The 24,801-nt window shown below is 45.3% G+C and overlaps 1 protein-coding gene across 2 annotated transcripts in view; it reads right to left on the bottom strand.

Moving 5' to 3' along the window:
- The window catches only part of B4GALT2 (beta-1,4-galactosyltransferase 2), a 1,309,500-nt gene that overhangs the window by 138,948 nt on the left and 1,145,751 nt on the right, over positions 1-24,801 (bottom strand). For both annotated transcript variants that reach the window (XM_069642305.1, XM_069642306.1), the window contains one exon: positions 5,179-5,301. In XM_069642305.1, the coding sequence (XP_069498406.1) occupies positions 5,179-5,301 (123 nt within the window). The remainder of the gene's footprint in view (positions 1-5,178; positions 5,302-24,801) is intronic.

The following is a 24,801-nucleotide window of genomic DNA, read 5'->3' as shown; positions in this document are numbered from 1 at the left end:
TCTTGTCTAGGTATATCGTCTCCTATACATGGTGAGTAAAGTAATAATGAATACCTAGAGTGGCAAGCTCTTTAGATGAAGAACTTGGTTTTTAAGGCCTTGCGGAAGGCCGTGTGTGAGTCGATTGATCTCATCTGAGCTGGAAGGTTGTTCCATAGGGTAGCCGCCATAGTGGGGAAGCTGGTGTCTCCTGCACACACTCTCCATGTGTGTGGAACAGTGATGCGGTTGGCATAGGCTGCCCTTGAAGGTCTGGAGATAGTTTGTCTAGTTATCCTCTGTGTCAGATAGGGAGGTGCTTGACCGTGAAGGCACTTGTGTGTAAGGGCCACAGTTTTGAAAATGACCCTTTCCTTAATGGGGAGCCAGTGTACTTCCCTCCTGATCCCCGAAATGTGTTCCTTGCGCGAGGTGCCTGTGGCAGCCCTTAAGGCATTATTTTGGGCAGTGTGGAGTTTGGTAAGGTTTTTTTGGGAGGTTCCAATGAACAGGGCATTGCAGTAGTCGAGTCTGGAACCGATGATGGCTCTGGCTATTGAGAGGCAGTTTTGCCGTGACAAGAAGGGCCTGATGGCATTAATGAGTTTGGAGTGATATGCTGCGGATGAGGCGATGGCATTTACCTGTTTGTCCATGGTGAGGCTGGGCCCGAGGTACACCCCCAGTGTTTTGATTGTTTGAGAGACTCTGATGGGGACATTGTCCACTGTGAAGGATTGGTATTTGGTATCAAGTTTGCCAAAAGTGGATGGGGAGCCAACAAGCAGGAGCTCAGTCTTATCACTGTTTAAACAGAGGCAGTTCTCCGTCACCTGACAGGGGGATGAGAACCTGTGTGCCATCTGCATAGTTTGTATATGAGATGCCCAGGGAGTCAAGTATCCTGAAGAGAGGTCTCGTGAAGAGGTTGTAGAGGGTGGGGGCTATGCAGGAGCCCTGCGGGACTCCGCATTTGATGGGGCTTGGTGTTGCGTTGATGAGATGAGCCCCTCTTTTGGGCAAATCATCTGAAGACTTCAGAAGGAGTATCAAGAATAACTAATTTGGACCCTGGCTGATGGTACAGTCTGCCTTACAGCTTCTGCCAGTGAAGGAAGGCCAGAAAATCCAAAGAGGGAAGCAAGAACCCTCCCCTTAACATCTCCCAGGGAACATACGTAGATACTGAATCCAGAGATCCCTCAAGCAGCTCCACAACCAGTACCCATTCAGCATACAGCATGCCCTGCTAAGCTTTGCAAGCAAGCTTCCTAGGTGGGAAGTGCCAGAGAGTCTCTGAACCAAACCCAGGATCAGGCCGGTGCCTTCAGCAGTCTCCTCAGCTTTGGGTCGTCTGCCTTAAAGGATGGCACAAGCACAGTGAAGAAGCTACGAGTTCATCAGCGAGCATGACCCTGCATCCGACTTACATGGCGTTTTTGAGCCAGTCGAGCCCCTCGAGCTGACTGCAACCCACTGCACAGCTGAGTGTTGTCACACCACAGTCACTAACGGCATCTGAGATGCCTCGACCAGTGCTTCATACCAGCCAACCAGCACTGAGACAATGATTCCTGACCCCGAGTAGCCACGTAGGCCAGCCTGCAGCCGTCCAACCAGCCTTGGCCGCCAAACTGCCTGCCGCTTGATACCCGCAGCTGTCTTCCATCTTGAACTATGTTGCAGAATCTGCAAAGTGCCCTGAAAAAGATTCAACTCTGTCGAGCACTACGAACTTCAACAAGTACAAGGTACATTGTGGTTCTGTCCCCCTGGTCCATGTCTGAAGGCCTCTGTTCGCATTTTATGACCCACTGCTCCCTTTTGTGGTCAAACCAAGTATCCTTGAACTATTGCCATTAATGACTTTACCAACTACCCTCCTGTCATTATCCAGAGTGCTTCCCTTTTCCTTCTTGAAACTGTCTGTCCTCTGGATTCCTATACAGGGTGGGTTATATTTTGTAGTGTGCTAGAACTGTCTGTCGAATAATAATAAAATAGATATTTGTATAAAACCTTGACGGGACAGTCCCTTTTAACATTGGGAAATAATTGTATTTTCGCGGTGTTTCAACTAATCAACGATCACAACCTTGCGGATGTAACGCTGCCGTTCCGTCCACATTACCAAAATTTGACAAGGCGGTTTATAATTTGCTTGTGTTTCCAAGTTGTTCGGATCCCTTCCTGTGTACTAGGGGTGTGCGGCTGATTGATGGTTTAAAAATCGATATTCATACCTGGACCACTGGTGCCCAGGAAGTGGATTTGTCACAGTGGGCCAAAGACAGAGTAATAGGCCAGAGAGTGAGTGATTGTGATTGGGGGGAAAAGATGCTCGAGCAGCAGATTGGGAGAGAGTTTGTGCGGGAGAGTGCGATTGGGAGTAAGATCAAAACGATGCAGAAGACGCAAGAGATTGGGAGGGTTAAAAGGTGTAAAATAGGCCAAAGAGATACTAGGGAAAAAATTAAGAACTGTAGACTGCAAGAGGAACTGGAGAGTGTAAGGTGTGATTTGGGAGCCGATTTAGGAGTGTGGCAGGAACTAGGGAGTGCGAGTTGTGCCTTGGCTGTTTGGCAGTGTTGGGGAGTATATGCATGACTTGTAAATTGAGAGCTTTTGGGATGTAAGTTGTGATGTTAATTGGTAAGTATGAGGCTAGATGGTGAGTTTGAGGGATGTGGGTGATGGGGGGGTTAAGAGCGCAGAAGGGGAATATTTACACCATTTAAAGTGATACAAATTTTCTATTCAATTTATTGAAGAGGATACATACAAAAGGTGCACAAAATGACAAACTGGCTCTCTTGCACCTTGCCACAAGCTGCCAATTTCTCACAATCTGGCTCTCTTGCACCCTGGCACAAGCTGCCTCTTGCACCCTGGCACAAGCTGCCTCTTTCTCACACTCTGGCTCTCCTGCACCCTGGCACACGCTGCCTCTTTCTCACACTCTGGCTCTCTTGCACCCGGGCACACGCTGCCTCTTGCACCCTGGCACAAGCTGCCTCTTTCTCACACTCTGGCTCTCTTGCACCCTGGCACACGCTGCCTCTTTCTCACACTCTGGCTCTCTTGCACCCTGGCACAAGCTGCCTCTTTCTCACACTCTGGCTCTCTTGCACCCTGGCACAAGCTGCCTCTTGCACCCTGGCACAAGCTGCCTCTTTCTCACACTCTGGCTCTCTTGCACCCTGGCACACGCTGCCTCTTTCTCACACTCTGGCTCTCTTGCACCCGGGCACACGCTGCCTCTTGCACCCTGGCACAAGCTGCCTCTTTCTCACACTCTGGCTCTCTTAAACCCTGGCCCTGTTATATCCTCCAGGCAATAAACAATGTGTCCCAAATATGCTGCAAAATGTTCAATTTCATATTCTGGATCATCCAATGGCCCTCATGCTGTCGATCTCATACAGAAGACAGGGGGTGCTGGTAGAGGGTCAGCTTTGGCACTTGTAGTTTACAAATGGATTTATGCAGGAGAAACTCAACTACTTTGCCAGTACTACACATGTAACTTGTTCAGAAATGGAGATTTACTGGATTGCAGAGGTAGGTAGACGTACTACTGTGGGTAACGTTCGGTACCAACAATTGATGTCCAGCATTTCATCTTATTTTTCTTATCATCACGTGTCGGTTTCCGTAAGATAAAACAGCTGTAGAAACCGTTTTATACAAATTAACAGACAGATTTCCCTGGTTATAGAGGCGGTTTGTCCAACCTTTCCTCACCTTTACCTAGGTATGCGTACCTTCATTTTCCTGATTTACGGTAACCATGGAGAATGATGATACTTTTCCTGGACCATCGTGTCCAGTATTCTTCTTTTCAAATTAATCCCTGCTGGGAGGTATTTTCCCAGTTATTCTGATTGCCAGGGATACCAAATGTCCTCGAGTACTGGGGAGGGAATCGCCTACAAACCAGAAACCTGAACACCAAACAACGAGCCTAATCTGCCAAAAGCGGCTCGCAATGAGGGCAGCAGACCACACAGTCTGATACAACCTGGATCTCGAGGACACAAGCTATATGTGTCAGTAGCGGTTACAGGCTTTAAAGTGGCTCTATCCTCACAACACAACTGTAACACTTAAAGACAAGTGGTAGATTGGGAGAGCAGGCACAGGCACTGCCTTCAGTTGGGAACTTAAAAATTGAAGCCACGATTATTTGAGAGTGTCTGCACGGCCACTCTCCTCATAGCGGGTGACTGCCTGAACCCTGCCTTTTTCTGGCATTCCAAAATATTGCAGTGTCTCAAAGCGCTCAGAAGGAGTCCAAAGACAACATGTTACCGCCATATAAAACCCCAAAACAAAAATCATAGAAAAGAAACACGCGTGAGTGAGGCTTTCTACAGGAGGTGCATAGCAAGTGTCTTCAAGGAAGTCAATAGATACCAATAGATAGTCGTGGAAAAAATGACCACTAACTGCTATTCCAGTGGATTGGTGAAAAATGTATTAGTAAAAATCAAGCATCAGGAAAACCACAAACCAACGACAGTACGGGACTTTGACGCAAATGAGAATCCCCCTTCCCTCCAAGCACTGTTCTTTTATACCCAAAGGAACACATGCATTTGAATGGAAGGGGAGGTCCAGAGTGGGTAAGGAATCATACAGAAACAATGTTACAAGCAGGGAGCAAAACCCCTCTATCCAAGTCATTGATACCAGCTACGTTCTTACATGTAAGGCCAACATAAAGTGATACATTTAGTTCAACTGAAAATACTCCTAAAAGATCAGATATGGTCTGAGGCAGGCGAGCATGGTTACAGTATGATGAATTCCATCTACTAAAGCTGCTTAACCTAAGAAAGTGGGAGCCTAAAACAGGCTTACATATGCCTAAAAGTAAACAGTTCAGAAGTGAGAGATGTGGAGATAAGCAAAGCTACACACTAGACAAAGAACCTTTTTTGTGCAGTAAAGCCTCGCCTCGCACAAGCAAGAAACAGCTGTTTAAACATGGCATTTTGCAATTCCTACTCAATATTATAATGGAGCAGTAAAGTAGGGGAGTCCATACAATTTTAAATTACAGACTTTCCCCACACGGGTCACAATTATTTTCTGTGAGCGATGGTCAGTTATGGAGAAAAGTAAGAGGCCCTGCATATGCTTGCCTACTATTATTATTATAAAGACCAGATTTCAGCGAACACAACACTCACTCACCTGTTGTAGATGTCATCATCCTCACCACCCCAACCCCAGTACTCATTGGGGAAGCCATTGATCTTCAGGAACTGAACCTTGGTCAGTCCGGAGACTCCGCCAAAGTAGCCTGCATATGGCAACCTGAAGGGGACAAACAATGGCATGTCAAAATATTGTGCAACATTCAGAATATTCCACTTCTGCTGCACCAGATGGTGGTTTTTCAGCACATACACCGATATAGCTAGCCTATTAAGGTGCATTTTTGCATGTGAAAGCCTACTCAAAGCGCTAGTTAGCTAGCCAGGTTCTTTGAAAACAAATAAAATGCATCACAATGAAAAAAAACTTTTCAAACTTTTGCCGTATTGTCATGTGATCTTTTAATACACCAAAGAGTTTTCTTTATTGTGGAACCATTTTTTCACATCATATAATCAGCATGCCTGTGTCAAATAAAGACTATCACTGGGTGACATTATCATATCCCACATTTTGTTTGTGATGCATTTCTCACCAACACTCTGGGGCTGTGTGCATTGTGGCAGAGGGGTTATCTTATATCTTTGGGCCATTTGCTAACTGCACCACGCGGCAACTCCAAGATGGCCCCCTCCTTATTCTCATTGTAGAAGGCCCCTCAGAGTACTCCTCTCTCGCCTCCGCTCATCTTTATTGGCTGCTGCGATCCATATTTGGCCTATATTTGGCATTCTTTAGCTTGCCCCCTCCTCAGAGGCCCATATCTAAGGCCCTGTCCATTCCTGTCAGTGCCTGGCTGTGCTCCTGGCCCTACTGCCCTACTTTGCCAACAAAAAGTAAACTTTCATGTTGGACAGACATTCAATGCTCCTCTGGACTGTAACTTCCCCCCTCTCGCCATCACGTGAGTACTGCTGCTTGGTGGCTGCCTCAGCTCCACTTAACTCACTCCCTCTGTCTCTCTAGTCATTCAGAGTGCTGACGCCCCCTGCACTATGGCGAAACTTCACTCTGCTTACACTCCATGCACCTCATTTTCTCGGACACCAACTCTTTAATGCTGTGCCGCATTTCTTGTGCCCTTCCTCCATAGTATGTGTTTTTTAGTGTAAAAGTCGCTTTTAGCTGTGCCTTCATCCTTATCTACAATTGCCTATTAGTGTAAAAGTCGCTTTTAGCTGTGCCTTCATCCTTATTTGCAATTGCCTATTAGTGTAAAAGTCGCTTTTAGCTGTGTCTTCATCATTATTTGCAATTATCTATTAGTGTAAAAGTCGCTTTTAGCTGTGCGTTCATTCTCATTTGCAATTGTCTGTTAGTGTAAAAGTGGCCTTTAGCTGTGCCTTCATCCTCATTTACAATTGTCTATTGGTGCAAAAGTCGTGTTTAGCTGTGCCTTCACCCACATTTGCAATTGTCTGTTAGTGTAAAAGTCACTTTTAGCTGTACCTTCATCCTCATTTGAAACTGTCTGTTAGTGTAAAAGTGATTTTTAATTGTGCCTTCACCCTTATTGGAAATGGTCTGCTAGTTTAAACGTCCTTTTTAGCGGTGCCTTCATCCTACATTGTTTTGTTTTGTACTCCTAATACCCTCTTGGCCATCTGTTCCAAGTGGATCAGGATAAGAACTCTGTGTTGCACCACACTCACCCCCACCTCTCCTCTCGCTCTACCTCTCACTTCCTCCCTCCTTCCGAGATGGCACTCTCCATCTCTGCTATCTACTCCAACTGCTACAGCATCACCTATCCTACCTCTCTCACTAAATCTGGACAGAAAAAGCACAAAAAGACATCCATGCTGCATACCCTGGCCTCCCCACTACAGACACCTGTGTCAGTGCATCTTCAAGAGACATCCTCTTTTCTGTCCCATCTCCTGGCCTCTTACCTCACTGCCACTCCCCCACCTTACTACTCTTCATTATCCATTAATGGCGGCACCAAGTGGGAAGTCCTCCTTGCAGGCTTCTTGTCATCTCGCTGCTGCATCAGTGTCTACTTCACGAGCACAGTCCTGGTTCAAGGCCCTCAGACCAACCTCCTTCTCCTTGACTGGATCCTACCTCCTCTCATCAATTTCCTTCCTTCCCCTGCCTCTTCCTTCCATCCCCTCTGCTCCTCCACTCGAGACGGATGCCCCACGTAGTAAAGACCGGAGGGGGGTCTGTACTTCTGCTCTCTATATGGTAGAGGGGAGACACAGAGACCCCTGCCAATATTCTCTATTATTGGTACATGGTCGAGCAATCAGGGCCTAGCTTCTCAGGAGGTGATGCGAGCTGGTTCTTAAGTAAAATGTAGTCCCCAAGTACTTACAAGGAATGTCCACACACTGTATTGGTTAAAACACAATCTTTATATAATTAATATTCAAGGTCATATACACGATCACGATAACTCACTTTGTACTCCGAAAATCAACAATGGTAAATATGTACAATTCTAAAGTGGTACCACTAACGTTATTAGATCTCATTAAAGTGCATATGGTCAAAATGACACACAGATCAAAATAAAGAGGAAACCAGCAGTTGAGAGAGGAAGGAAAGCAAGCTGGTTGAGAAATTGGCAGAATACTTGCCCCGTCTACCGGGACACAGTTCTGTGTGGAGTTCCCCCCACCTGGGCAACCTGTAGAAGAAAGATACAAGCCCAGTCCATATATTGTTCACACTAGACTTTCCAATAGTTCTGAAACCCCAAAGTACCTGGCGTTGTAGCGTTCCTTGTTGGGGAAATCGACAACCATTCGTGAGTGCCCTCCCTTTAAGGCAGGAGTCACGGGTCGTCGAACGTCCGACGGAGAACAGGTCGAGCTACGACAGTGAAGTGGCCGCGTTGTTCCTAGCAGTGCTCGTTGATGGGGAGGCGTAAACGTCCTGCAAGGAAGAGGTGTGCGGGGCACCTCAGTGTCGATAGTTCTGGACTGCAAAGAGTTGAAGAACTGTGGCCCAGCAAGGGAGTCGAGTCGTCGGCGTCTCTGTGGTCTTTGGGTGGCGGGAAACCCACCGGTGGATGCCCTTCGGCGTGTTGACGGTCAGGCCTTCTCCAGCAGGATACAGCGGCGACAATGCGGAGAAGAGCGTCCTTGGATCAATGAAGTTCTTAGGCAACGGGAGCATGGCGGCTCCAGTCGGCGACGGCGGTCGTCGACAGTGGCGGACAACAGTCCGAGAGCATCTCTTTGGAGTTATGCAGCATCGGGTCGGGCCGTATCGGGTCGGCAGCCTGTCGAAGGTCTGTCTACCAGGGAGCTTAGGTAAAGATCAGTTGTGCACGATGGTCCCTCATAGCTCGGGAAGAGGGCGCCTTACCAGGTCCTCTCTGGGTCGGTTCTTGAGGCACAGCAGCTTTCAGATTGTGAAAGAAAGCAACAGCAATTCTTCTCGTCCAGCAGGGCTCAAGGTTAAGCTTCAGTCACTCCAGTTACTCATCGTAGTGGACTTCAGCTTCCAAACATGATTCCTAGCAGTGAGAGATCCCCAGATATACTGTTGATCTCCCATTCATTCCGCTGGGACACATTCAAGCATCCAATCACGACTACGGGCATTCATGCAGGCAGGCAGCCAATCAGGCACACGAGATATTCAGGCCATTCACTTCTACAGACACTCACAACAAGTTATGTGTATTGCGACAAGTACCAAGCCATTCAACACTCCAAGCTGCATTCATACTGGTTTCGGGCAGGGCTGTCTCACCATTGTGTCAAACACCAGATACTAGACAGCCAGCCACAACAGAGAATGCATATTCGTCACACACTCCATTCACCCAGGTCCTACCCACAGGCGTACCCACAACATACGGTCGTTGAGAAGGCTCCAGCCAGTCTGGTCAGGACTCCTCCACATTACCGTATATGGAACTGCCACCCAACAGCCAGTCAGGGGGAAGGGACAGAGGCAGGGCTTCCTGGGACTTCGAGATGATCAAGGTAACAGGTGATGGAAGGCAAGAGGCTGTGGGCGCCATTTTGTCTCCATCAGGAATCTACCGATTCCAATGACAGGGCCTGGGTATCCCAAAATGGAGGACGCTCAGGGCATCAGTCATTTCAGCACGGAGCTGGCACCAGCCCGTACCCTGCTCTGTGGGTCACACACAGGTGCCCAAAAACATACGCTAGGGGCACAGGGTTGTACCCCTACCCATGGGTGCCATAAGGGTATCCCACGGGTCTGTTCACCAAACCAAAAGAGAGAGATCTGCACCGCTAGGAGTCCCACATGAACTCCTTCATGGAAAACATGACAGAACTCACGATAAAAAGCAGTAAAGGACAAGGACACGGAGGCCCTGTCCCTCCGATGCATTTCCAGCATCACACACGTCCCGACACTCTGCCTCAAAAAACCTTCAAAGGCAGCCATTGTCTCCACCTGGCGACCCGCAATGCATGCTCAGCCATCAAACACTCTGCTGACATCTGCCTTCTCCTTGAAGACACTGACCTGGACATGCTTGCACTCGATGAAACCTGGTTCAATGCCAGCTCAGTTACTTCCTTTGACTCACTCCTCCCAGATGGCTTTAAGATCACCTCAAGGCCTCGACCCGACTGTGCTTGCGGTGGGGTTGCCTTAATCTTCCCAGAGTGGATTCCTTCTACCATCCTACCCACTCAGCACTATTCGTCCTTTGAGAGCCTGGTATTCAAATTGGTCATCTCTCCTTCCTCCACCCTGACCATTGCTACCATCATTTGCCCCCCTGGCACTAATTATCTTTTCTAAGTGGACAGACTTCTGTTTCTCCCTGCTCTCTACTACCTCCAACCTGCTACTACTAGGTGACTTCAAAATCCACCTAGACTCCCCTTGCACAGCAACCACCCTCTTCACTGACCTTTGCTCCTCTCTGTCCCTCTCCCTTCTTCCTTATGGCCGTACCCATTCTGCTGGACACACACATGATGCCATCATCCACTCCAACCTCAACCCTCCCTACTCCCCTGGTCATCTCTCTCACACATGGTGGTTGCACTTACTTTCTTCTCCTCTTAGCACTTACCCTGAGCACTTCTCCATGAGCACCACAGCACCTATGCCTCACGCCCCTCACCCCTGTACTTGCACATTCTGAATATTCACAAAAGATAGTAGTTTTGCACCTTGAAACACTTGTGTATAGGCGCGTTACAAATGCCATATCATATCATATCATATCATATCATATTGTCTCCCATTTTATTCTCATTACGTGTTTGTACTTGGTTATACCCTCCCCCACCCCCTCAGCCTACTTCTGCAGGAGTCGGTTCTGATACATTCCGGTTTCACCATCATTGTCTTGTGGCCAATGCTGGATTTGTCTTTTATGGACATCATTCATTCACAGTGCGTCACCCTTTCTCAACTCTCGTGCTGGACTTCCTTTGCATCTTGTACTCATGGTGGCCCTGAATCATGCTGTTCTCATCTTCATCCTGTATCCTGGCTTGCAACATTATGTGTTACTACTGACTTCTGCAATTGTATTTGCTCTCCCCTCTTGCATCTCCACTCTTTGCGACAGCTCACTCTGTTCTCTCCTCTGCTCCCTTTCTCCCTTTTCCTATCTCCTCCCCTTACTTTGTTCTATGCACTTACTCTATCAGAATTGTCCCTGGACCTAGTATGATAGCAACCTCGTCTGTCTCCTCCCCCTCCCCCAGCACTATCTGAAATGTCGTCAGGCCTAGTACGGTAGTCGCTTGTTTTGTTCCTCCCCTCCCTTTCTGCACCCCTCTCCCTCACCTTTTGTTTTTCTCTGGCTCTACCAGAAATGTCGTCAGGCCTAGTATGGTAGTCGCCTGTCTGTTTCCATTTCCTTCCCACTCTCCCGCTCCCTTCCTTATCTATGGGCCTCATTACGACCCAGGCGCTGGACCATGGTGCTATTAGCACCATGATCCATGCCGGTCTCCGGCATGGTGGATGGCGGAATTACCGCCCCCATCACAAGGTTGGCGGGGGCGGTAATTCCCCATTCACCATTTGTCCTTCCCCATTCCCCTTTCGCTCCATAGGGCATAATGGGGATGGGGAAGGCGCTAATTACGGCACCGTAAATTACGGTTGCCGTAATTAGCTCCAAGGTCCCTTAGCGGGTTGGATTTTAACGCCTGCAAAAAGCAGGCGTTAAAGCCTCCAACCCGCTAAGGGACCTTGTAATCAGGCGCTAATGGTTTAACGGCGCTGACGCTCTTTACGGCGCCGTTAAACCATTAGCGCCAGGGTCGTAATTAGGCCCTATGTCTTAGCTATTGAAATGTCGTCAGGCCGAGTACGATAGTTAATTTCACATCCTTACTGTTCATGGCCTGTAAGAATGTCATTGTATTTTCCCTTGTTCCCTCCTTTCCCTTGAAGCGCTTTGAAACACATTGTGTATAAGCGCTATATAAATAAACTATCATATAATATCATAATATGAATTCAATTATTTATCTTTGTTATAATTCATTGTCTACCTTAGTCTGTGCCCACCCTGTTGCCCTGTGGGCGCTTTGAAGCAGTTTTGCTGATTGTATAAGCGCCTAACAAGTGACCAATAAATAAAAATAAATACATTTTGTTGGGTGTCTAAGTTTTGAAAGTACATTTACCAAACGATGAGGTCAGTTTATACAGTCTGATGCAGCTGTGCATTTGGGTGCTTATAATGTTTAGTTCAAGATCGGGTGAAGTGAAGCTACAATCATACACCCTTTGCTTAGCAATTTTTTATCACGAGTTATATATTTGTCAGTTTGATTTGTTATGTTGTGTGTCTTTTTCAAGTAACCTCTACAAAACAGAGTAATCTTGAAAGCCAAATAACGCGTGTGTACTAACTACAGTTGGTTAGCTATGTGGTCAAGTACAGACTAGCGTCAAATCCGGACTTCACCAGTAAACTATAATGTGTGATCCTGGGCAACATCATGTTTTCCCACTGTGCCTTATCAGCCAAAATCAGAATTCACTAGATGTGGTTCAGTTTGCACTGTATGGTGCTATTCAAAACACCCTCACTCAGGGTATTGCTCCATATATAAGAACAGTGACTTTTTATATATTGCATATCAAAGATTAGTGGGCGTGGCCTACTTTGGTGGGCGGGGTGTAACTATGTAGGGGTGGAGCTTAGGGCAGGCCCCCATCGCCAGGTCTCACAGGGGACCCCCACATTTTGTGTTACGACACTGAGGCAGCTAATACGTTTCACTGAAGTAACCCCAAGGAGTGCATTGCTATAGTCCAAGGAACTACTCACTAAGGGTCCAACTACTACTTTACAATTTCCCAGGGGCAGGAGTGGACACATCCTCATTAAACACCTGATATTAACAAACAGGGGTGTTGCTAGGTCTGGAAAAGACCCGGGGCTATGCTAATGTCGGAACTGTCGGGAATGGGGGCTAGCTAGCCTTTTGGTTGTAGCTCCTGAGATTCTATCCGGGGCTACAACCCAAAGACCAGGGGCTATAGCCCCCTTAGCCCCCCCTAGCAACGCCTCTGTTAACAAAGAATCCTTTGTTAATGCCTGAAGCTGAAGCTATATTGCCTTAGCATTTTACCTGAGATATCAAGTTCACACGTTTTCCAAAAATCTGAGGGAGATTTTGAGGGAGTGTGAGGAGAGATTCCTTCTTAGTGCTACCAGGACCCTCCATCTTGCCATGGCTAAGATGAAGCCAGCTCGCACCGGGACGTCATTTCACCAAAATGCCAGGGGTAGCGGAAGCGACATCACACGAACCTGTACCCCTGATGACATCACAGGAAGTGATGTCATTTGACCAACCCCAAAGTGATATCGCGGGAAGCTATGCAACACGACCTTTCACCCGTTGACAAAACAGGGAGTAGCATCACATAGCATTATACACTATAAAAAATATGGTTACGATATCACTATAATGTGATGTACATTTCATAGAAGAATGGATGGCCATATGTATCATTAAGATCAGGGTGTATAGGCCCATATTACCAAATTTATTTATTTATTTTTTATTTGTTACACGCCCAGACCCTCGGGTGTCACGGCGAGGTTATAAGACAGCTTAGAAATTAGTCACATTCAAACATTACATTAGGTGCATTACATGATATAGGTTACAACATATTCACAACAATATACAGTGGCCTAAGTATTCACAACAGTATCCGATGGAAGGGGTCCTATCTTTGGGTGCTAATATTGGTTGAATAACCAGGTTTTTAGCTGTTTCTTAAAGATCGTGAAGGAGGATGCTTTTTTGATGATGATGGGTAGGGTGTTCCAGTGTTTGGGGGCTAAAGTGGTGAAGCTGCTGCCCCCTGCTCTTGTGGTTTTGAATCGGGGGGGTCCAGGAAGAGTTTGTCGTTGGATCTCAGTAATCTTCTGTTAGTTTTAGGATGCAGAGTGTTATTGAGGTAGATAGGTCCTTTTTTTGTAATGCATTTGTGGGTGATGCATAATGTTTTGAAAATGATGCGGGCTTTGATGGGGAGCCAGTGGGCATCTTTCCTGGTCTTGGATATATGGTCTGATTTTTTTATGCCTAGCGCTGCCCTCAGGACTTTGTTTTGCAAAAGTTGCATTTTGGCTAGGTTGGTGTTGGAGGTGCCCAGTAGTAATACATTACAGTAGTCCAATTTCGATAGGACCAGTGCTCTGGCCAGGGTGAGGCAGTTTGCTGGGGTCAGAAATTGTCAGCTGAGTGCAATTAATTTGGAAGTGTAGGCCGTGGAGGAGGAAAGTACATTGATCTGTTTAGTCATGGTCAGGCTAGCATCGAAGTACACGCCCAGTGTTTTTACTTGCTTTAACACTGGAATATTGGTGCCGTTGATGTTGATGGTTGAATATTCTGGCTGAAGGGTTGCTAATTTGGCTGGAGCTCCTACGATGAGGACTTCCGTCTTCTCATCGTTAAGACATAGGCTGTTTAATGCCATCCAGTTTTGTATGATGACGTAAATGTTATTGATTGTTAAAGTGTCCTGGTCATAGTTGCCTGTAAGAGGTATAAGGATCTGGGTGTCATCCGCAAAATTTGTGTATATGACACCCATATCGTCAAGTGCTGAGAAGAGGAGCTTGGTATATGCGTTATACAGCGTGGGAGAAAGGCAAGAGCCTTGGGGCACTCCTATGGGGACTGGGATGGGGTTGGCTGCTTCTTTGCCTATGGACACTCTCGAGGTGCGGTTTGTTAAGAATGATTTCACCCAAGCAGTGGCTGCTCCAGAGAAGTTGAATTCACGGGCAAGTGAGTTGCAGTGTTTGTCGTGGTCCACCAAGTCGAACGCAGCTGAGAGGTCCAACAGCAGGAGAATGCAAAGTTTCCCTGAATCTCTAATGGCATCCATCTGGATTTTGAGGTCCAAGAGAGCTGTTTCATTGCTGTGGTTGGGCCTGAAACCTGATTGTCTGGTGCCGAGGAGCTGGTTAGATTCTAAATGGGTTTGAATTTGGTTGTAGGCTAGTTTGTCTATGATCTTGAGTAAGAATGGGACCGTGGTTATGGGGCGATAGTTAGTTGGAATGGTGGGGTCCAGATTTGTTTTTTTTAGAAGTGGTGTAACCCAGGCTTCTTTAATGCAAGTCGGAACTGTATTGGAGTTGAATGAGGCATTGACAAATTTAGTGATGAGGGGGGTCAGGGTGGGTGCACAGGCTTTGACTAGTTTGGCTGGGACAGTATCTCCTTTGCAGTTGGATGCTTTTAGTTTGGAGATAGTATCGAGTACGAGATTGTGGGTGACTGGTGTGAATTGGAAGGGGGGGTTGGAGTTGTCACTGGAAAGGGTACAGGGATTAGGGAAGGGGGGGGTTTTGTAGCTAGGAGTAATTTTTTGGTGTTGATTTTGTTTTGTAACATAGTGATTTTGGAGGCAAGGGCATCTTGTATGATGGTACACCATTCTTTGCTTGTGTTTATGGGTGTGTCGGTCGGAAGTGGATTTTCAAGTTCTCTAAGGATAGAGAAGAGCTCTTTGGAGTCGGATGCTGCATTGCTAATGCGAGTATTGTAGGCGTTAGCTTTATGTGAGATGATAGCTGATTTGTAGAGGGTATTTGCGTCTTTGAATGCTTTAGCTGAGTCCGGGGAGGGATGTTTATTATGGGCATGCTCAAGAGAGCGTTTTTTCCTTCTAAGGGCGATTAATTCCTCGTTGAACCAGAAGTTGGATTTTTTGTTGAGGCGCCTTAGTTTGGAGGTTACAGGTGCTACGGTGTTAATCGCTGTGGAGAGACATTTGTGGTAGTACTCAGCGATAGTAGTTGGGTCATTGCTGAGGATTGAGTGGGTATCTAGCAATTTGTTCAAGGTGGGGTCGAAGTTCTCAGCTGTGAGCTTTTTAGAGTTTCTACTTTCGATGATGTCCATAGATATGTTCTTGGGTGTGCAAGGGTCGTCGCTAGTGATTGTAAATTCTATGCAGTAGTGGTCTGTCCAATTCAGTGCGGTAATCGGGCCTAAGGTGATGTTGGTGTTGAGGGTGAGGATCCAATCAAGGGTTCTGCCCTTGGTATGGGTGGGGACATTGACGTGTTGGCAGAAGTTCATGTCATTTAGTGCCAGGATGAGGGCAGTTGCTTTGGTGTCTTGGTTATCATTAAAATCTAGATTCAAGTCACCAATGATGATACATTTCATTTTGGGTTTGAGGAAGGGCGCCAGTATTAGTGGGATGTCTGTTTCTGGGTGGCTGTTTGTGCTAGGGGCTCTGTAGATGACCACTATGTTGATTGTGGTGTTTTCATTCAATGAGAGTTTGGCAAGTAGTAGTTCGTACCCTGAGATTATTTCAATGGAACTTGATCTAAGTTTGATAGAGTTTTTTGCAATGATGGCCACACCGCCTCCTGGAGTGGTGGTTCTATCAGATCTGAGAATGGTGTAATCTGGTGGAATAGCCAATGCTAGCAGAGGGCCTGATGCTTGGTGTAGCCAGGTTTCTGTGATTACTAACATGTCAAGGTCAAGTTTGATGATGAGGTCATGAATATCAATGGCGTGGGCTCCAAGGGAGCGGGCATTGATGAGTGCATTTTTGAGACTAATGGGAGGGTTGGGCTCCTTAGTGGGAGTATTTATAGTTGGTGGGCCACTTAGTGGAGTAGTTTTATTTGCTCTAGGCTGGGTGTGTTTGTCATTTGTTGTGTGGGCCGTGGGTTTGGGTGATCTGGGAGGCTGGGTCTTGGTAGTAGGGTTGTGGTGTGGTAGGGTGTATTTTACCATTGCTTGAGGGGTTGGGGTGTACATGTGGATCATCAGTGATGGTCGAGGTGGGATGGTGTTCCTTACTGGTTGCGTAGGTGTCCTTGAGCCTGGAAAAGAGAATGGAGGAGGATGGGAAGGGAGGTGTGGTAAGGAGGAAGGGGGTAGGACAGGGGATGGGGTGGTGTCTTGGGCAAGCTAGTTTGGTGAGCCCATTACTGAGGGCGAGGAAGTGAGTGCCTGTACACGGGGTGTCCACTCGGACAAGGCAGAAGGGGAACATGATGCACAATATCCAACTTAACATAGCTAGGGATATAGGGGGGTGGTGTAAAGTGAAGCTCGGCTCGCTTTATTTGCACCAATTGGGCTAGATACAGTAGTCAAAAGTAAAATACTGGTAGGCTAATAGCAAAAATCCTAGGAGGGCCTGTGAGCGGTCAGGAGCGACCATAAGGCGCAACACTATAATTACAGTGAATGCAAGCAGACGTCCATGACCAAATGATAATGATGTGTTTATTATATAGCACTTACGCCTAAGCGCTTTATATAGAAAAAATATACACCCAATTTCACCCAACCTGTGTTGGTACTCATTTATCAACCTCAGAAGGATGAAAGGCTGAGTTGAGGCGTTTAAGAACAGACTAAATCAGTGACTCACCCGCTGAAGTGTGCCTGAAATAAACCGTTAATGAGTCGAGCCATTATTGTATAGAATTCCAGAAAGAGACATTATTTTATATTCCTATTCCTTCTTATTTAGGGTCAGTGCTGAAAGTGTTAGGCTTGCAGCACTCCTGTTCTTATTTTTCTTTTTTTTAAGGGGCCTGAAAAAGAAAGCCAGCCACTCCAGAAGTAAAGAGCCACATGGTGCTGGCCACAGCTCAAGAGGCTGCATTACACACAAAAAAAGAACTTTTTTAACACATTTCTTTTTTTTAACTTTTTTACCAGAGGTCGCAAGGGAGACCTCAGAGGTCGCAGTTGCGACCTCTGGCGACCCCTAAATGACGTCCCTGACTCGCATCCATCCAGGCTATGTCACTCAGGCTTCATAAACGTAGAGTCAGATTTCAGTTCAGCTGCAACTGCTATAAGATGGGAAAGTGAAGCGGTAGGCTTCAACTTCAAAATGTACCATTTCCGGAATGGTGAATGTGGCTGTGAAAAGTAGCCGAACGACGACAAGGTGTGGACACTGCAGAAGGACTCTCAGAGCCGTGTTAAAATGTTTATCTATGATGCACAGTGGTTTGGCGGGTCATATGTTGGCCTGCGGGCCTCATGTTGGATAGACCTGTTTTCAGACATCAGTTCCTGGCACACACTAATAACGATCAGGTAAGGGAAATACTACGCTCCGTTTCCCGACTTTCCAAGAGGAAGCAATGACATTGGTAACAGCATAGAGAGATCCATGGCTGGTGAAACCCATTGTCACAGGAGACAAACACCATTGCTCGCCATCAAACAGAAAAAATGTATGGGACGCAGAAACATCCAAAAGGGTTCTAACTATAGGTACACCGTGTAATGACTGTGGATGCAGTGGTATTTTTACAATTACTGTAGGAGGAAGAGCTTTAGAAGTAGACATTGTAGCAAGAAAGGAAGGGTAGCATCAGTTTTAGAGGATGCTAATTAGGATGAGTCGGTAAACAAGGTTTCTGAACGTTTGTGAAAGGAGCATAAGCAATCGACATGTCTGAGACCTGATTAGATGGACACAGTGGCTGATCTGAGTTCTCTTAACCATCATGTCATTTCACATGCACCAGGGCAAGTAAAAGCGTAATTAAAGATCTGCAGCGACTTCCCCGGATGCACATCGGATCCCAGCATGGAGATGGTGGGATAGTGTGCAACAGATATTACGAATTCATGTAGGACCATAACTGGTAGAGTGAACACAGCCAGCGGGAGGCCACTGATTTTAAGATGAAGGCATCAAGCAGGATGCAGCATAGAATTCAGGCCTGGGATTCTGGACAACTGCTGTTAGTAGGACATGATGAACACAGCAAATTCCCAGCCGTTTCTTAAGTTCGTTAATTGGTATGATACTGACATAAAATTAAGTTGAAGAAATGTTAATACTGTAAAAAGAATCTCAGGGAAGTACTTTTGAGGTTATCTGACAATTTAGAGAATTTGTTGCAAGAAATGTGCACAAATTAAATTATTGAAGAAGCTGAGGCATCAAATTGAGTGGCATCTATTGTGCTGGCTTCTAAACCAGACTTGAACATTCTTTTGTGCACACTTGAGAAAGCGAAATTCTAATATATTTGCAAACTGCCATCCATTGATCAACATAGGGAAGATGTTGTCCATAGTGTGAGAGGCCTCAGTGCTCTGGATGTAGAGTTAATAAGCCAAAGTAGAGTTAATGCCTGGCTTTAACATTTTCACAACATTCATCACTCACTCCATTTTGATTGTACAAACTGGATGTCCTTGCCTTGTTGGCCTCCATTTTTGTACTGGTTTTAATGAAGGAAATTATTCAATATTATATAGTTGTTGGAAGTATTCTAAAAGTCTTACGAACCTAAAGTTCTTTCCTGAAAGAATAAAAATATGAATTGTTTTCAAATGGAGGTAGAAGACCTTAGGCACACATTCTAAGCCAAATGAGAGTTTGGTGAATTCTGTGAAATTGACACATGCACCCTCCAACAAGGAGAAGCTTTTATTGTTACTTGACGTTTTCAAGTATTAATGCAAATTTCAAGACAATTTCAGCAGGTGCTTAGAAAAAGTGTCCATTTAAATTGGGGGAGAGGAACACGAAAACGTCTTTAACAGTGGTAATGGGAGTTCCCTTAATATACTGCTAAGAATGTTACTTAGTGCAGATGGCTGTAGGAAAGGACTTGGTGGTAATTGACACAGGAAGCTAGTGGAATTTAGGTCACTGTGCCCTTTGCTTCATGTTAGCTTCTTCATGCAGAGAAGCACTGCTGGTAATCAACTCGAAGCACTGGCTGTTGCTTGTGCCGCAAAGCACTTCCAGCTTTTTCAATAAAGTGTTCATTTAACACACAAACCAGACAGCTCACAGTCCTTTAATACCAGTTTGGTGCCACCGTGATCAGCACACCTGGCCTCCAGCTTGTCGGAATTCCACTATGTCACTGTTTATAAACCTGGTCACTGTAATTATGTCATTGCCTTTCCTGACTTCTTGTAGGCCAATCTCTACAAGTAGAATTGGAGGTGACAGAGTATAGTTTAAAGGAAGATTGTAGGGGACACTGGTTACGGTGGAGAAATGCCACCTAGTTGCTACTGAGAGAAAATTTCTGGTGGCCAGTTAAAGGCATTATCAAACTTGTCACGCATTGGCAGATTGGAGAGGAAGTGACAAAGAATTAATCACATGTCCTGTGCTATTGTGTCAAGAAAAAATCTGGTCAAGAAAACCAACTATGACAAAGAGGACCTAGTGGTCAATATTTTCAGTTATCTATTGTCTCCGTATGAAAGCTTAGTGTTACGGAAAGGATTATCATTTGTTCGTCAACATCATAGTAATCTGGTGCGTGAGAAAATAGATTTTTTTTGGCTAATGACGAAACTTAAATTGACGTTTTTTAAAAAAATTCTTTAGAACAACAATAGGAGACAGACGAAGGACCAGAGTTACTTGAGATGGCCCCTAAAAGCACCTTTTATCCCACAGTACAAATCTCGATTCATTGCTAATTTGAGAAAATTGTTTTATCTGACTTCAGGAAGATTACATTTCAGTCCAGTAAACATGGGAACTTTAGTGCAAAAGAAAAACCAGTCCTCAAGTCCTTACTAGATATAACTGACCTTATCTTTAAATTGGCGGATAAAGGGGGTGCATTAGTCCTTATGGATAAGGCTGACTACATTGATGAAGCATTGAGACAGTTAAGGGAAAAGTAGATTTATGAAGACACTTTGTTTGATCCTACGGAGAAGGGGAGATCGTTGATAAAAGAGGTGTTAGATGAGGCGGAACACCAACAGGTCATATCAGAAAAAAGATTCTTAAGCGGTTAGCTAATCCCCCAGGCCATCCGATTATAGCAGCCATTGGTAGTTTGTTAGAACCGCTTGCACAGTATCTGGACACAGCAATCCAACCTCTGATCCAAGTGAGTCCTACATACATTAGAGATACAACTGACTTTTTTGATACATTTAATGACATCCAGTTTGTGGAGGGTCGTGGCATCATGTTGGATGTCACGGGCCTCTATAAGAACATAGGGCTCGAAGCAGGAATGGAAGCCATGCAATGGCTATTGTTATCCACACACTCATGCAAGGCGGACAGGATTTTTCTACTTACCTTGTTGAAATTAGTACTTCTATACATCCGACTATGCTAACACCTTTATGTTATACCTTGAGATGGAGCATGTGTTGAATTCACCAAGGTGGATGCAATATTTGACGATATATGTATCATTTATCGATGACATCTTTGGGATTTGGACAGGCAAAAAGGATGACCTGTTAAAATTCTTTAAAATGATGGACAACAGGAACGCTGGGAGCAGATTTACGACTACATATAGTAGAACTAACATCAATTTCTTGGACGTGGAAATCTATGAGGAAGTTGTGTGATTGAGTACCAGGATATTCATGAAGGAGACTAATAGGAACAGTTTACTTCTAGTGACTTGTTATCATACGAGACAGACATTGGACAGTGTCCCGCTATGCCAGTTCTTGAAATCTATGAGGAAATTGTGGGATTGAGTGCCAGGATATTCATGAAGGAGACTAATCGGAACAGTTTACTTCTAGTGACTTGTTATCATACGGGACAGACATTGGACAGTGTACCGCTATGCCAGGTCTTGAGATCTATGAGGAAGTTGTGGGATTGAGTACCAGGATATTCATGAAGGAGACTAATAGGAACAGTTTACTTCTAGTGACTTGTTTTCATACGAGACAGACATTGGACAGTGTACCGCTATGCCAGGTCTTGAAATCTATGAGGAAGTTGTGGGATTGAGTACCAGGATATTCATGAAGGAGACTAATAGGAACAGTTTACTTCTAGTGACTTGTTATCATACGGGACAGACATTGGACAGTGTACCGCTATGCCAGGTCTTGAGATCTATGAGGAAGTTGTGGGATTGAGGACCAGGATATTCATGAAGGAGACTAATAGGAACAGTTTACTTTTAGTGACTTGTTTTCATACGAGACAGACATTGGACAGTGTACCGCTATGCCAGTTCTTGAAATCTATGAGGAAGTTGTGGGATTGAGTACCAGGATATTCATGAAGGAGACTAATAGGAACAGTTTACTTCTAGTGACTTGTTATCATACGAGACAGACATTGGACGGTGTCCAGCTATGCCAGGTCTTGAAATCTATGAGGAAGTTGTGGGATTGAGTACCTGGATATTCATGAAGGAGACTAATAGGAACAGTTTACTTCTAGTGACTTGTTATCATACGGGACAGACATTGGACAGTGTACCGCTATGCCAGGTGTTGAAATCTATGAGGAAGTTGTGGGATTGAGTACCAGGATATTCATGAAGGAGACTAATAGGAACAGTTTACTTCTAGTGACTTGTTTTCATACGAGACAGACATTGGACAGTGTACCGCTATGCCAGGTCTTGAGATCTATGAGGAAGTTGTGGGATTGAGTACCAGGATATTCATGAAGGAGACTAATAGGAACAGTTTACTTCTAGTGACTTGTTTTCATACGAGACAGACATTGGACAGTGTACCGCTATGCCAGTTCTTGAAATCTATGAGGAAGTTGTGGGATTGAGTACCAGGATATTCATGAAGGAGACTAATAGGAACAGTTAACTTTTAGTGACTTGTTATCATACGAGACAGACACTGGACGGTGTCCCGCTATGCCAGGTCTTGAAATCTATGAGGAAGTTGTGGGATTGAGTACCAGGATATTCATGAAGGAGACTAATAGGAACAGTTTACTTCTAGTGACTTGTTATCATACGGGACAGACATTGGACAGTGTACCGCTATGCCAGGTCTTGAAATCTATGAGGAAGTTGTGGGATTGAGTACCAGGATATTCATGAAGGAGACTAATAGGAACAGTTTACTTCTAGTGACTTGTTATCATACGGGACAGACATTGGACAGTGTCCCGCTATGCCAGGTCTTGAAATCTATCAGGAAGTTGTGGGATTGAGTACCAGGATATTCATGAAGGAGACTAATAGGAACAGTTTACTTCTAGTGACTTGTTATCATACGAGACAGACATTGGACGGTGTCCCGCTATGCCAGGTCTTGAGATAACACAGAAACATCTTGAGTGTGGAAGAATAGTAGAGACAGGTATTGAACTTGAAATCTGAATTTGAAAAATGCAAATATGATCCAGCGCTTATTGAGGAAGTTGCAGAAAAGGTAGCACATGCATCAAGAGAAACCATGTTGTTAACCATGCCACCTAAAAAGGACCCGGGAATGGTATATATCACAGCTTTTTCCACACAGAGTTCAAGAATCAAAAAACCAATAAAGAAACACTGGCCCATGTTGCACATTGATGCTACATTTGAGAGGTTATTCCCAAACCCTCCTATCTTTGCTTACGGGAACAGTAGGGCACTGAGAAACTTATTGGTGAGAGCAGAATTGGTTACTTCAAGAAACTTGAAGACTAAATGTATGGGAACACATAACTGCCAGCATTGTGACAACCTCATCAGGGGTAACATTATAACTCACCCATACTCGGGGGGTAAAGATTTACCTCAAACACTCTTGTACATGTGATTCTACAAATGTCCTATATGCACTTAAGGGTCCTTGTGTATTATTTTATGTGGGTTTGACCACGAGGAAAGTTAAAACACGGTGGGCAGAGCATTAATCCAATATACGTTGTAAAAACCTTAAATCTCCTGTGGCAGCACATTTCACTGAGGCCAGGCACTCCATATCTCAGTTACGATGTACCATTTTGGAAGAAGTGACCCCATCCACCCGAAGGGGTAACCTAACAAGAACATTGTTGCAAAAACAAATTTATGGGTGGAGCGTAAGGGTGGAGCGTATGGACTCGATGACTCGATGACACCAAGGGGTATGATCACAATGTAGACAACATGTGTTACCTGTCAGGGAAGATGATGTGAAAGGGGACAATGTCATGGTAGACTGAGAGCGGGCAAATCTGCCGGATATTAGTTTATTTGAATTTCCAAATATGTGTTTTTTGTGCACCTGGGCTTCCCAATGATATGGGGTATTATTGTATTGTTTTGATGCTGTGGGTGATCTAATTACTGTGACATTCACTCCTACAGATTGGAATTGACTAGGATCTTTGTTGTTTGCTGTATTGAGGTTACATGTGTTATGAAATGGGTTCATGTTTTTCTTCAGTGTTCTTTCAATGATTATTTTAATGCTGTCTGCACCTACAAGTATGCGCTCTCAATACTATAGTCACTCCAAAATGGCTTCTCTGCTGGCTATTCCAAAATAGCCACCTCGTCTGACCCGGAAATGCCTCATGGCACTTGTCTCTCCCTTTGAATACGGCCAGAGCACCAGACCGGTGCGCCGGTCTAATTCTCTGCGGTCCGAGTGAAAAGTTTCTGACAGGTAGGACTGCACAGGTAATTCTGGGGGGAATTTGTGTGTGTTGCACTTTGGGAGTTCTTTCTTCATTTACACATTGCTTTGTACTAGCTGCATGTCACTGGATGTTCCGCCCAGCACTAAAGGCATCCATCCAATTACCGTCAAGAAAAAGATTCCCCATAGTGGTTTGTGTTCAGAAAATGTAGCATTACTACCATACTCGACCGCGACCCACCACAGGAGTTCCCCCCTTTGAACATTTGAGGGGGCCCTAATCCCCTGCTGTTAACAATCCATGGTAGATGAATGGGGGAGTAATATAAGACTGATGCTTTAAGGCATAGCGATACACGTGTGTTTATGATGACAAGAGAAATATCAGAAGACCTATGTTTGAAGTGGGAGATTTAGAAGGTGTCAGGATTCCATACTAGGTGCTGAAAGGAATGTCCACATTTTCTTCGCCTATGAAGAACAAAGCAGCGTTTATGTCTTCTGTAGGTCCAGCTGATGGACGTTTGTGGCATGTTTATCTGGTTGCCCTATTTGCCAAGGAGGCGGGTCTAGCTTTGGGAAGGCTCTATGAGAAGCTGCTGATTTGAGGGTTCGGGGTGACGCTTTTGAGAATAAAGTTCATGAAATATATTCACACATCATATGAGTGAATCAGCACAGGGCCCTTCGCTCCAGTGGTATTATCCAGGCTTCTGATGGGCAGAGCTGTGCAAGATGGTGTTAAAGATTGCTTCCAGGGGAAGGGTGATGGGCATAGCTGTAGTGGGCATGTTAGAGCGGGTATGGATATGACCCTAGACTGTAACCAGTGCCTTTGCCGGGGCGAATCAAGGGCATCAGCCCAATTGTCAGGAAGGACATT

Source organism: Ambystoma mexicanum, chromosome 1q (genome assembly GCF_040938575.1).
Source record: "Ambystoma mexicanum isolate Mex_15411 chromosome 1q, UKY_AmexF1_1, whole genome shotgun sequence".
Lineage (NCBI taxonomy): Eukaryota > Metazoa > Chordata > Amphibia > Caudata > Ambystomatidae > Ambystoma > Ambystoma mexicanum.
This window is presented reverse-complemented; position numbering and strand designations above follow the sequence as displayed.